The sequence below is a fragment of the Vombatus ursinus genome, unplaced genomic scaffold (assembly GCF_900497805.2).
Source record: "Vombatus ursinus unplaced genomic scaffold, bare-nosed wombat genome assembly UNPS02014784.1, whole genome shotgun sequence".
NCBI lineage: Eukaryota > Metazoa > Chordata > Mammalia > Diprotodontia > Vombatidae > Vombatus > Vombatus ursinus.
Genome location: NW_020954562.1, coordinates 12,467,713 through 12,482,359, shown reverse-complemented (window position 1 = coordinate 12,482,359; position 14,647 = coordinate 12,467,713). Strand labels below are relative to the sequence as shown.

The window sequence follows — 14,647 nt, the reverse complement described above, 5'->3', positions numbered from 1 at the left end:
AAGGATTTATTAAATGCCTACTGTATGCCAGGCACTGCACTAAGCACCTTACAGTTACTATCTCATTTGATCCTCTCCAAAAGCCTTGGAGGTAGGTGCTGTGAGTATACATTTTCCAGCCCATTTTACAAATGAGGAGACTGAGAGAGGCGGAGATTAAGCAACTTCCCCGAGGTCACACAGCTGGTAAGTGTCTACGGCTGGGTTTCAACTCGTGTCCTCCGGCTCTCGGTCCAGTGTTCAGAGCCCTGTAGAGCCACCATTTTCCTTGAGGGGCAGAGCCTCCACTTTGGAGGCTTTTGTACACCATGAACCCTAGTAACCCACACCTTTTATTGTAGCTCCAGTGACTAGAACAATATTATCCCATCGACTAGTTAGTAGTTCCCCTTATCTAAATCTGGAGCATGTCAAGTCGTCCCACCTTGTTACACCTTCACACCTCCCCAGGCTCAAACTCCGCTTATCCTCATGTTGCCCAGGGCTCCTAGTCCTTTTTTCTTGCAAACTTCACACTCATTATGATCTCATACCCATCAGGAATCTGACATGTTTATAACCTGAGATCCAAGTGTTTATTATTATTTTGAGGAAGGGTGCAATGTTACCTCGGATCCATCACCCAGGAAAGAGGAAGGCTATTGAGTTTACCATCTCTCTGGCCGGTTTGCCTGCTGGGCCGTCTGACACTTGCTACCCAGATCTTGGGGAAACATTGCGTGGTCTATCATTCTGATATGGGTTCTTGGGTGCTGTTTTCTTCCCACTATGTGGTTGCCCAAGTCTTTCTACTAAAACAAATATTTAATAATTTAAAGAAAACCTGTTTTCAAGCCATTATCCCATTGTTGGGTGATGGGGGACCAACTGCGGGATAATGTGACTTACAGGGCCTTTTAGGTAGGAGCCTTGTAGGCTCTATATTTTAGTAGGTGGGAATTTATATTCCTGCTTTTTGCCGTTGCTTGTTGGTATCTCTGTTAGACTAGCCAAAGGAGGAAATCGTTCAGTTCTTGCAGCTATTAAGCAGTTCTAGACAGAAAGAAGAGGTTGAAGCTTTTGGTTAAAATGGGGCATAAGATTATTTATTGCTAGCAGTTTTCCATGTTTATTTTAGAATCAGTCATGGAATGTTAGAGGTGGAAATGACTTAGCCCAGTCTCTTCATTTCATTAATTCAGGTTAATTCAACAAACATTTATTGAGCACCTGCTTTATGCGGAAAGAAACTGAGACCCAGGAAAGTTATGCAGCTTTCCCAAGGTGATGCCCTAGGTTAGTGGCGATTCAGGTAGTCTTGCCTGCCTTTGTTTAGAACATCATAGAACTCTTCTTTCGGAATCAGCTGTGGAGCCACAAAGGAAGTCAGTCTTAGGACTTTGTAGCTAAACCCTATAGCCCAGAGTCACATCTCGAGTTCAGATGGACCAGGTCAAATCTGAAGAACTATTCACTCTTTGACTTATGCTTCTGCCAAGGGTTCCCTGAGGAACATCTGAATTGAGCTTATATTTATGTCTGCACAAAAAGGGAAAAGGATCCTCAACTCTGGTGCAAACACTCAAGCTAACAGTACATCATCTACAGGACAGAATTTATTTCTTCCAATAGAAACACAGAGACTTGCACCCAAGCCCATAAACAGTGAAAATAACTTCTTTCCTCTTTATTGGTGCATATCCCCCACAACAATCCCTAGAGAGGCAGCATGGAGCAGTGGAAAGAGCATGGTGCTTCCTGGGGCCTCTTCCTGGGCATCCTAGGGCCTACGTCCAAAACATAATTCAGTCTCTCTCTTCTTCCCCACCCCTCCTCTGACCTTTCCTATTTCTGTCCAGGGCACCGCTATCCTTCCAGTCACTTGAATTCTCAGTCTCATTGTCATCTTTGACATCTCCCTTATCACTTACCAGGTCTTGTCAGTTCTTGCCCCACATCATCTTTTCCCTTTCTCTCTTTCTCTCCCCTGACATAGCCAGTACCCCAGTTAAGGCCCTCATCGCCTCCCATGTAAACTATTACAAAAGCCTCCTGACTGATCTCCCTGCCCTAAGTCTTTATCCTCTCCTGACCATCCTTCATGCAGCTGCCACAGCAATTAAAGCGCTGATCTGACCATGTCACTGAGACACTTAATAAAATCCAGTGGCTCCCCATTGCCCCCGTAGTAAAATACAAATTCTTTTATTTGGCACCTAAGACCTTTCACTGTCTAGCACTAACCTCACCATACCTTATACCCCTTTGATATATACTCTTGGATCTGGCTGGCCTGACCTTACTTTTCTTCGTACTTAATATTGCATCTCTCATCTCCATGCCTTTGCACAGGTTATAACCCTATTCCTGGAATGCATCCCCTCTTCACCTCCACCTTTTAGAATCCCAGTTTACTCCAAAGCTCATCCTAGTCAGACAAAAGTTCTTTTCTGATTCCGTCAACTACTGGTGCTTCCTCCACTCCCAAATTACTTCATATTTATTTTTATTATACTTATATATGGATATCTCCCTAGATGGATAGGTCTGTGAGCTCCATGCAGGCAGATTATTTCTTTTTTTTCTTTTTCTTTTCTCTTCTTTTTTTTTTGTATCCTTAGTTCCTAGCACAGTGCTTGACACGTAAATTTTTGTCTATTAAATAACTGATCTTGGGGGCAAAAGGAAGAATAAAGGAGGAATGGAATTGATGTTTGGGGTAGATACATGAGTAAATAATAAAGGACAACAGAGATAAAGTAGAACTCCTTAAATCCTGTTTGCTTTTGGTTTCATTGTTGGAATGATCTTTAGATTAGGAAGGATGGAACAAAAATGGTCAGTAGTGAGTTGAAATCCACGACAACTAAGGGGGTGACAAGGAACCTAATTGCTCTCAGTGAGTATTAGGGCCCTGAAAAAACTTGGAGAACTGATTGCTGAACCACTCTCAGTGATCTTTGAAAAGCTGGATAATCGTTGGGGCCACTGCAGAACTGGAGACAGTATCCCAGTGTCCAGAAAAAGGTCAAGAAAGGTGCATTGATTCTTTAAGCAGTCAGACAGTGAGCTTGACCTCAATTCCAGGAAAAATGCTAGCATGTATTATTAAAGGGATGATTTGTGAGCACTTAGAAAGGGAGAGTGCGGTGAGTCAGGTCAGACTAATGGCATTTCCTTTTTTGATAGAGTTACTAGAGTGACAGAAATGACCAAGGTGTGGTCTGTCTGAATTTTAGCCACGGATTTACCCAAGTCTCCTATTCTATCCCTGTGGATAAAATGAAGTGATGGATTTAGAGCCAGTTTAATAACTGGACACAAGAGTAGCAGATAATCAAATCTAGAGTTAAGTCTCTAGTATAATGTTAAAAGGCTCTATCTTAAGGCCTGTTTTCGTCATTATTTTTATCATCAACTTGAATGAAGGCCACATGTCAAGTGTGTCTCTTATGGATCGTGTGAAGTCAGTAATGATAGCTAATAAGGTTAATCTGGCATGTTCTGCTTGATGCTGTGGTATGGAGCTATACATACACAATGGGTAAAAGTTATAGGGAGGCTACTTTGGGGTCGGCATATGGAAAATGTTCATAATAATGAGTGCTGCTCTCAGTTGGAATGGGGATAACAAATTCCCTTATCACTGGAGGTCAGCACCTAACCATTTATCAGAATGCTATGGAAGGTATTCATGGTTGAATCCTTCTGAATCTGCAATTCTATGATTCTAATATGTTGGACAAAAAAAGTCAGGATCCCAAAAGATTTTGGTAGACTGGAATGAAGGACCAATTTGAATTAAGTCAGATGTGACACAGATAAATATAAACTCTTGCCCTTAGGTTCAGAAAATGAATTTCACAAGTAAGGATAAGGAAGCCAGCCATGGGGTCTTGAGATCAGGGATTTTCCAGTTTTTGTGTCATGGCACTCTTTGGCATTCTGGTGGAGCCTATGGATCCTTTTCTCTTAATGTTTTAAATACCTAACGTGAAAATCTGTCAAATCACAAAGAAAATTAATTATATTGAAATCATGATCTTTTTTTTTTTGGTTCACCTGAACAGCATTTGAGAGTTTCATTTGACCCCAGATTGCACATAGAATAAAGCTAATCTCTAGTCCTCCCAAAACTTCCAGAATGTGTTTTCCAAGAGAAGAGCTATAACTTTGTCACATCACTGTTTTTTTGCCCTGTGGCATATGGGTCTTCTTAGTTCTGGTGTTATATACAGAACTACATCTGGAGCTTAGGAATTGGTTACATTCTTACCTCACCCTCCTTGTATTGTGTGATTGAAGATAATTCCCATTGTTAGTAGAATGAGCTCAGCAGCACCCAAGGTGATTTAACCTAATTGGATTAAAAGGTATTTTGTCACTGCTGAACAGGATGTCTCCTTGTATTTGACACTAGATTTGAATCTAAGTTAGCGAAAATCTCCTTCACCACCACAGGTCACTAAATGATTCTCTTCAGACACTTGGTAAGTGTAGTCTTCCAGGATAGGCTAAACTTCGTGCTTTTCTCTCTCTTCTATAATAGGATTTTTAATCCTGGAAGAAGACAGGATTTTTTAGAAGTCATTTAGGTGGCCTCACCCCAGAAGTCACATCGCAGACATTATTAAGATACCGTCGTGATAAAAAGCCTAGGACACTTTGCACACTGTCTGCCACGGGCTTAATGAATCTTCAGTGATTCAGATCTCAGGTCTGTCTGTTTTCTGTTCAGTCAGTAGTGTGAGTTGAATTGAGTATCTGCCATGTGTTCAACAGTATACAGGTTAATGCAAACCGTTTCAAAGGGTTTGCAGTCTGGTTGGCAGGACAGAATTCACACACAGGACTTACCCACAAGTGGAAGATCAGTGCAAAACAGTGTGTTAAAAAAACCCTCAGTTTTGTGGCATACATTGTAAGCGCTTTAAGAGTGAATGGAGTTTCAGGAGCCGTCGGTATGGGCTTACATATTAAGGAAAAGGCTATAATGAGGAGGCAGCGTTTGAGCTGGGTCTTAAAGAGGGGGTTGGATTTGAACAGTTGGAGAAAAGATACAGTGTATTCTAGGCAATGAACATGTCCTATGTCAGAGAAGGGAGCCGTTGGAAGGCGTGTTTGGTTTATGTTGAACCAGGTTATGGAGGATATTAATGTCAGGAAGAGGATTGACTCACAAGGCCAGTAGGGAGCTATTGTGTGTGTTTTTTTAGCATGATAGTAGTATTAAGTGTGTGTTTTTAGCATGATAGTAGTATTAATTTGACTATATGCAGGTTAAGTTAGAAAGGAGGAAACCTGGTAATCTAATAGTCCTCATATATGCTGATGAGAGTATAGACTGCAGTGGTGGCAGTTGAAATGGTAAAGGGACAAATAGATACATTTGAAGGGATAGATAAACAAGATTTTGTGACAAATTAGAAAAAAGAGACAAAAAAGTAGGAAAAGTCACATGAATCAAACCTTTCTAGCTGATGACAAATTCAAAAGCTGGATAGGATCATTAGTTTGGGAGAGGGAAGATGATAGTCTCAGAGTTGGAAGGAAGCTTAGATTCCATGTCTGAGTAGGAATCTCCTTTGTGATTTCCTAGAAAATTTGACCTCTACGTAAGCCTTTCCAGGGATGGAGAACTCAGAACCTCAGTGAAGAAGCTCTGTGTGGATCTCTAATTAGAAGGGCTTGTTACCTCACCACGCAAGTAGGGATTACACCAAATATTTAGTCGATGATTTCAGTTGCAGACATTTCCAAGTGACAGCAGTAAAGTGATGATATTCCATGGAAATCTGGAAGTACTCGATTTGAGTACGGGTTAAAAGGTAAGGCTGGGGAATCTAGTTTAGGATTCACCATTTTGGAACTGGAAAGAACCTTAATATCAGTATAAAAGTGTTAGATGAAGCCTTTGGAGTGAATGAACTGTCTGAGAGAGAAAATTATTGAGTGAAGAGACCGAAAGACCATGGAGTGAACTGTGTGGGATGCTTACAGGGAGGTGACTACACAAATGGCCTCTCTCCCTTCAGTACTTACAGGATTTCACCATTTCAAATATCTGTTCCCTCTATCCACACAGATCATGACCTCTATCAAATGGCCTTCATGAGTTGTCGTGGCCAAAAAAAAAAAAAAGGCCCATCTGGTGCCGCTGCCCTCCAGCAGTGAACCTCACCTCAGGATTGTATTCTAGGCTTTTCCAACTTAATGGAACCCCAAACTCATGCTGCAGTGGCATAGCCTTGGAGAATCCAAGGGCATTTCTACACTACAATGAGACATCAGAAGATCCCAGTGCTGCCTGTAATGACAGTGCTCCTTCCAGTCATTAAGGCTTTTTGCACCTGACTTCTTTCCAAAATATTTGCTTTAGAAACAGCCATATTATGAGCATGTCAAAGGAAGGCAGAGTATTACATTGATTTTGAAGTGAAGGATCTTTGAAAAAACATGCAGTATTTGTTAAGTGAGAGTTTATTCTTGTTTGCTTAGGGTTTTATGGGAGAGAAGAAGGGGGAAGGGATAGGCATGACAATACAGTCTCTTGCTTCTGCTTTTTCTTGGCAAGCAGTTTAGTTGTACTTTAAATAAAAAAAAATTTCTTCCTGAGGGACCTGGTAAAATATATTTCATTAGTCAGCACATCACAACACTGCTACTTAGCAAGTTACTTTTTTAATTTAAAAAAAAAAAACTAACAACAAGAAATTCAGCTTTCCTTCTCCTTTCAGTTGTGGCTATAAATACAGATGAAGGGTAAAAATGGAGAATTTATGCTGTGCCGCCATAGAGTGAGTGGAAGATGGGACTGCTTCTTATCTTTATCCCTTTTCGTTTGGCTCAGGATTTTTACATCCCTCTACTCCCTAATAGGTTCTCTCAGGCCTCCCCACAAATCATTTGGTTGTGTTTGGCTCCCAGAAGAGCAAAGAGGAAAAAGAGAACCAAAGTTTCAGGGTCAGGAAGGCCCTCCCCTAAGGGCAGCAGCCCCCCACCCTGATCCCACAGTGCTGAATGCTCTGCCACCTAACGGGACCATCTTTCTGTTGTCAAGGTGTGCAGCTGTCAAGATGGGCCCAGAATCTTACTTGTTGAAGGAAGAGATTATTACAGTACCATGAAGGAAGAGGAGGGAGAAAATGAGGAGGGTTTCTGGCTCTCGCCCTTGAGCTGTAAATTCTCAAGGACTCTCTTATAAATCTCCCAGAATCACTGTGAAAAATCCACATTTTATTGGAGAGCAGTGTAGGGCTATCAAATAGTAATTTCTGAAGGTCCCCCACCCACCCCCCAGACACTCTGGGGAAAAAAAACTGCAGAATAAAACTGCGGAGTAAATCTCCATCTGAACAGTGTTGTGTTTCTTCTTTAGTACAAAGGAGGTTAGGTTTGCTTGTCCTCCCCACCGCACATCTCTCTGCTTTCCCTCTGCCTTTCTTTACTGTTCTTCTGTCTCCTCCTGTGCTCTCCTCCCATTCTCTATTTCTTACTCACCCTCCCTGTCTTATTCTTTCTCTTCTTTTCTCCTTTCCTTCCTCCTTCCCTCTTTTTTCTTCTTCCTTCTCTCCCTCCTCCCCCTTCTTTCCATTTTCCTCTCCTTCCTTCCCTTCTCCCTCCCCCCTTTTCTCCCTTTCTCCTTTCCCTCCCTCCTTCTTCCTCCCTCTTCTATCTCACTCTCTCCCTCTTTCTCTCTCCCACTCTTGCTCTTTTTTCTTCCTCCCTTTCTCTTTTCCTCTCTTCTTCTTCCTCTCTCCCTCCTTCTTTTTCTTTTTTCTCCCTTCATGCACACACACATACACACGCGCACACACACACATATGCATGCATGCATGCACGCACACATGCACACACATACTCACTACCTCTCACCCTGTGACTTTTCCTCCATGAGTAAACTTTCTTGACTCTGCCCTCTCTGAGGAAATTCACTGTAAGACACCCAGAGTTAAGTGCCTATTTTAGAAGTTGTCAATAAACAGTGGCATGGAAAAGGGGAGCTCTGGTTACCAAGGCTACAGATGAGTTTTTAAGAAACCATCTCCCTCCTCCTTCAGCCCCCAGATGGACATCTTATATAAACCCACTTGCAGGTTACATATGGTTCACGTTGCCAGACCACTTCCATTATGTCACAGACCTGATTGGGCCAGGTTGATTTGAAACCTTGTCTCATTTCTCATTCCAGAGGGCCAACTGAGAGTGGACGCTAACGTATCTGTGCATCATCCTGGGGAGCCTTTGGGAGTTAGGACCGAAGTGAAGAATCTCAACAGCATAAGATTCTTGGCCAAAGCAATAGGTAAATGTCATGTTACTCCTCAATTTATGGTTTTCCAAGTAGACTGCCTTGAAGATTCATCATACGCTGGGCAGATTTTATTTTTTTTTTTTTTGCTAACTTGGTTAAAAGGTGTCTCCTGCTTCTTTTCCCTTAGAACACAGGCTCCTCAAAAAAATAGGTATAGAACTGCTCCATCAGTCAGTCAACAGGTATTTATCAAGCCCTTTCTGTGTTTTTGTATATGTCAGGCACTGTGCTGAGAAAGGCAAAAACGTGATTCCTGCCCTCAGGGAGCTGCCATTCTAACGGGAGAGACAAACATGAAAATAACTGGATGCATATAAGATATATACAGAGGAGACTGGAGATAATCTTGGGGAGAGCATGAAAGGCCTCCTGCAGAAGATGGGATTTGAGCTGGGTCTTGAAGGGTCCCAGGGAAACCCTGAGGCAGAGGTGACAGGGCAGAGTATCCCAAGCATGGGGGATGCCAAGAGGAAAGGATGGGAGAGAGAGGATGGTGTTGGTGGACAAGCACTTAGGTCATTGAAACTCAATCCTAGAGCCAGCAGGCTATTGCAATAATCCAGGTAAAAGACAATGGCATTCTGAACTAGGGGAATGGCTGTGTGAGTGGAGAAAGGGATGTACACAAGAGATGTTGAAAAGGTAGACTCATTGTGGGGGTCTGATGAATAATAAATGCATAATGATTAAAGTAGCACAGTGTGCAAAATACACAGTCTATTTGCCAGTCACAAATGGGCACCTGCAAATTCCAAAGTGGGAGAAGGGTTTCAGTCCGTCCTGATGTGGGGGTGGTGCTTTTTCCCCAAGCCCTGGGTCAGCTTAAAAAAGGGCCCTGAGTTCCTGCCTTGGGACATCATTGTCTCTGCTGAGATGGGACAGAGAGAGAGACACTGTGTGCCTGGAGCTTTGTCCTTTTGTTTATTTTGTTAAGTGGAGACAGATAGTGAAGAAGGACCTTGAGTGGTCAGTCACCATGTCTGTGTTCAGAAAAAGGGTGCTTGAGATTCAGGGCTGGGTGAGGACAAGGGGAAATGGCCCACCTGGGGCTCCAGGGTGATATTCTCAAAGCAGTTTGGCCTCAAGAAAGAGTATTCAGAATCTTTTCGTCTGGACCCTGGAGACCTCAGTCCACGAATGTGCTGTTGTAGCCAAAATAATCAACAGAACTCTGGGCGGCATCAGAGAGAGCATTAGAAACAAAACTGAAAACATGGTCTCGGCCTCCTATCAATTCCTGGTTCATTCAGACCTGGGATTCCGTGTGTGGTTCTGGGCTATAAATGTTTAAAGAGACTTAATAGACCTGGAGGAAAAGTTCAGAGAAAAGCATTTTAAAATGATCAAGGTGGTGCAGTAGGAGTAGGGGGATGAGGACAGACAAAGAGATTGGGCTGTTGTCCCTGCAAAGTCAGAGTCTGACAGGGGAGCTGATCCAAATTATAAAATAATAAGGGATGTGGATAGGGTCAAGTTTCCTGAACAGAATGGAAACTTGAAAGAAGGAACTTTAGAGTAAATGAAGGAGAAAATCTCCATTACCCAGAAGGTGGTAAACTTATAGAACTCATTAGCCCAGGGTGTTGTAAAGGCAGAAAAATGAAGGTGGTTCCCAAAAGGGTGACATGGATTTATGGATCAGTCAGCCAGTGACAGGTATTTATTAAGCACCTACTATGTCATAGGCTCTCGACCCAGGCCCCTGCAGCAGTGAGAAATAAGGGCGAGTGATAAGCTGACAATATAGCATTGTAATGTGTTCCAAGCTCTTTCCATTCGTGATCTCATTTGAGCCTGACCATAACCCTGTGAGGTAGGTGCTATTATTTTCCCTATTTAACAGATGAGGAAACACCAAATTAGGGGACTCACCTGGCATCATACAGTTAAGTGAAATTTGATCCCAGACCATTCTGCCACCAGCGCATTGTGGAACTCTGTGCTTTTACAGATCTCAACCTCACATGAAGCTATTATTATGGGTGTAAAAAGTTATTTTGAACATTAAACAAATCCAGACCTGAGTTCACATCCCCCCTCCACCATTTAACTTTGTATTTGTCCATGGGCAAGTAAGTCACTTTACCTCCCTCGCCTCAGATTCCTTACTAGGAATACTAGATGTAGTATCCCTCTAAAATACTACCTCTGGCACCCACCTCATGGGATTTTTCTCAAACTCAAATGAGATCACATATGTAAAACATTTTGCAAACTTTAAGGAGCTATATAAATGTCAAATGTTATTTTATTTTAACGTGGGAAACCAGTAGGAACGAGGGGATGTTTCCTCATCTTCTGAGGCAGACTTTCTGTGAAGCATCCCTGCCATTGCAGAATTTTGGAACTGGCAGGGAACTGTTCCTTGGCACAGGGGCATTAGATAGGGCAGACCTTTAGTAAGGATGAGCCACCATTTGAGAGCATAGACACCTGAGTTAGATAACCCATGAGCTCCAGCTCAGGGCGCTTAGTCTTTAGGGCCTATCTAAGCCCCTCATTTTTTCCTCTTTATCCTCCCTCTTACCTTTTTGGCCAACAGCTTGCATCAGGGAGGACAAGGAAAGGAACACAGACAGACACCAAGACAGTTGCTTCTGTGTAGCTCAGATTTTTTTTTAATGGGGCTTGGCGAGAAGACCAAAGCAGTTATCAGAAGGTAGTCTGGGAAATTAAGTTCAAATTTCAGTTAACCAAGACTTACCTTTGGGCTAGAGTTGGGGGGAAGCCCATCATATGTCGTGAAATAATTAGTGCGGTAATCCTCTTCCTTGTGATACTTGGGCATAATTAAGATTTTTTTTTTAAGGTTCTTTCTAATTACTGCCTTACTGGCAGTGGAAGGTGTTAGTCAGAGAATTTCTAGTGTGATCCCACGATGGTAAATCCTTTGGTTTCTCTTAGACTATGAAATTCAGAGACAGATTGAAGAGCTTCGGAATGGAGGCAAGATTCTGAATGAAACACGAGCATTTGATGAGAAACTCGGGTGAGTTTGTGTTGAAAATCATTGAGGGGGGAAACAGTGTGGGGAGGGGGTACGCTTTTAGGGTCTGACCAAAATGAAAGTAACCCAAGTATCTGTGCTAGGAGTCCAAGTCTGGTGGGGAAATGGCCAGGCTCCCCCTCCCTAAGCTTCAGGTCCCATTGCCTCTTGATTATCAATTGGATCTTTAAAATGTATCCGTGGCCTCTGGATCCTCTGCTGATCTATTTCTTTTCTTGGTGTGTATTCCTGGTTTATGAATCCTTGTTTCCATCCCCATCTGGTACTTTGTTCCCCTCCACTCCTTTATTTTTCCCATCTAGTGATGCCTTAGCCCTCAAAGACCGTTTACTTACTCCTCTGGTTTTATGGCCTTCATCTCGTAAACCAACAACTTTGCTCTTCACCATTTTATTTATTTATTTTTTTCATTTTTATTCAGCTTACTTTAATTCCTTGTCTGGCTTCCTATTTTGAAAGGCGGGCCGTGTAAAGATTGGCCCTTGGTCAGGGGGCTAGAAATGAAGAGAGCTGAGTTCTGAGCTGGCAATTGGGGAGGAGCTGGCGGCGCTGAAGGAAGTCTTCTCTTTGACATTAACTGACCTCATTATTTCTCTGCCAGGTGCACTGTGTCCATGAGGGATAAAGAAGGAAAGCAAGACTACAGGTAGGAAACTTCTCTCCTCTCCTAATACTCCGATACATTTGGGATTTGGTCCCATTGTGTTGGACACACACAGAAGCACCAACTTCCTGATCTGCCATTAGTTCTAGAGATAACATTGGTTGTTGTGGTTGTGGTTGTGGTTGTGGTTGTTGTTGCATGATAGAGAACACAGACAGTCATCCTTCCTGTTCTCAATAGATGTGGGGCGTCCCAAAAGTCTTAGTGCGGTTCAAAACTTCGCTAAGACTTTAAGGCTTACTTGTATGTACTAAGAGGCATGGCGAAAAATAGAGAGCTGGGCCTCAGAGACAAGAAGCCTGTAGCATGTGGTTTCAAGCCCTTCCTCCACTAGATGACCCTGGGCATTTAAGCAGCCGTCAGAGCTACTGATCTGCCCTGGTAGAGGGAGCTTCCTCAGCAAGGGGAGCTCACTCCCTAAATCAGAGAAATCATAGGTCTGGGCAACAGCAACTAAGAACTGGCTAATAGGTCACTGAGTTGGTGACCTCACTAGCATAAAAGAGAATTGTTTTATTGTAGTCCAGGTTGATGAAAAACCTGCTTCCCTGTGAACTTTTTTTTTTTTTTGGTGAGGCATTCAAGATTAAGTGACTTGCCCAGTGTCACACAGCTAGTAAGCGTCAAGTGTGTGAGGCCAAATTTGAACTCAGGTCTTCCCAGCTCCAAGGCCAGAGCTCTATCCACTGTGCCACCCCCATGAACATTTAAAAGTGATTGGGACCCTGGCTCCTGGGTTCCTCCGTATTCATGTACACACTCCTCTGTCTTCGAAACCTTTTTTTTTCCCCCCACTCATGATAGCTTAATGTCGGTTCAAGCTTTTTAAATATAAATGTGCTGATCTGTGATATAATGAGTTAAAAAACCAAACAAGTGAGTCTAGGATGGTATCCAGAAAAAAACAAATAATAAGGCAAGCATATATTGTTTGGATTGTTGATTTTCCCGGGTTTTTGCCTATTGCACAGCAAATGAAGACCTAGGTTCAAACCTTTCCTTTGTGTGACTTTGGGCAAGAATCTTGACTTCTCTGGGCCTCCGTTTCCTCATCCTCAAAATGAGGGAGTTGGACCACGTGGTTTTGTTAGGCCCCTTCTGGCCCTTGACCTGTAATCCTATTAATGTGCCAGCGGCTGGTGCTGCTGCCGTCCATTGGGAAACTTAATTTTCAAAGGGTCATAGAGCTGGAAGATACCTTAGCAACTGTCTATTCCAACCTTCTGATTTTATAGATGAAAAACCAAAGCCCAGGACAGTTACAAGTGACATGTCCGGCATCACACATATAGGGGGTTCAGGAGCAGGATTCGATCCCAGATGCTCTGCCTCCAGCACCAGTCTGCTTTTTCCTATTGGGAATGGCAGTTGAGACTTAGCGGAGGGGCAAGGACAGAGATGGGGCCAGAAGCCTCGCCCCGGGGGAGCTTGTTTGTAAGCCAGAGGAGGTGACCGTTCTGATCCCAGCAGTCTTTTGGGCTGGGGGCTGCCTTCTTTCTCAGAACTATTTTGTCCTGTGATGTTGCTGCCCATTACTCTGTTGACTTTTGGTTTCTCCCCAAGCATGGCCGCACTAGCCTTCGCTCCCCAGGAGATGCCATCAAGACTGCTCAAGTTAGTACCAGAGAAGTCTCGGGCAGCCTTGAGCTGGGTCCTCTCTTTGGCTAAGACTCACAGCACCCATCAGGCATGGAGAGGGCAGGTCGCCTCAGCCTTTAATTTGTCACTTTGGAGCACCTCTTCATTCTGCATCAGCCTTGCTTTTATAAGCAGTTTGACCAGCGTGGTTGGATAGAGAGAATGAGAGAGACAAAGAGTTTTTATGTTTATCAAAGAGGGAGGGAGGGAGGGAGGGAGAGGCATACAAAGAGATGGGTACTGCTTGCAGGAAGACTTGAACCCATCATAGAATTCCACATCTTATAAGGTCAAAACCCAGTCATCACTTGTACCCAAGCTAGTGGCAGATTTTGACTTTAAAACAACAAACGCACTGATGCTGATGAGTTCCTGGGAGATAGGGAGGCCTGAGGATCCAGGATGTTTGATGGTGGTCACACATACGCAACAATACCCTTACTGTAAGATCGGGAGCTGGCCTGGACCTGTGGATTCATTGGCATGGGAACCTCCTTGGAGAGAAAACTCCCAATGCAGGCCTACAACCTCCTGCCTTAGAGAGTTGTTGGAAGCAACCAGAGATTAAGTGACGTGCCAGGATGTGTCACTTGATTCTGCCTGGGTAGAGGCAGGGCTTGCACCTGATTCTGCCTGGGTAGAGGCCTGTGCTCTATCCACTGAGTAATGCCACCTCGGTGTTCTCATTTCCCTATTGCTATTGTTATTTCTCATGAAAACTGAATCCCCAGATCAGTTGCTAAGCAGTCTCTTCCTTTGCCTAGGTTCATGCCAGAACCCAACCTCCCCCCATTGATCCTGTATGATGCTGAGTCCCTGCCTACGGCTGCAGACCCCCAGCAAGTGGTAAATATCGATTGGATTCGAGAAAGACTTCCCGAGCTCCCCAGCGTGACCAGAGGGAGGCTTGTTGAACAGTACGGGATTCTGCCAGAACACAGCTTCGCCCTATTGGTAGGTCTATTGATCAGTTGCTAAAATAAACCTGACTACATCTGGTTTCAGCAGTTGAGAAAACACTCTCTGAGGAGTCACATTAACCAGC

General features: G+C 43.5%; 1 protein-coding gene across 1 annotated transcript in view; it reads left to right on the top strand.

Moving 5' to 3' along the window:
- GATB (glutamyl-tRNA amidotransferase subunit B) overlaps positions 1 to 14,647 on the top strand; it is a 110,215-nt gene that overhangs the window by 36,460 nt on the left and 59,108 nt on the right. The window contains exons 6-9 of the mRNA XM_027866860.1: positions 8,171 to 8,284; positions 11,198 to 11,282; positions 11,902 to 11,946; positions 14,367 to 14,556. Of these exons, the coding sequence (XP_027722661.1) occupies positions 8,171 to 8,284; positions 11,198 to 11,282; positions 11,902 to 11,946; positions 14,367 to 14,556 (434 nt within the window). The remainder of the gene's footprint in view (positions 1 to 8,170; positions 8,285 to 11,197; positions 11,283 to 11,901; positions 11,947 to 14,366; positions 14,557 to 14,647) is intronic.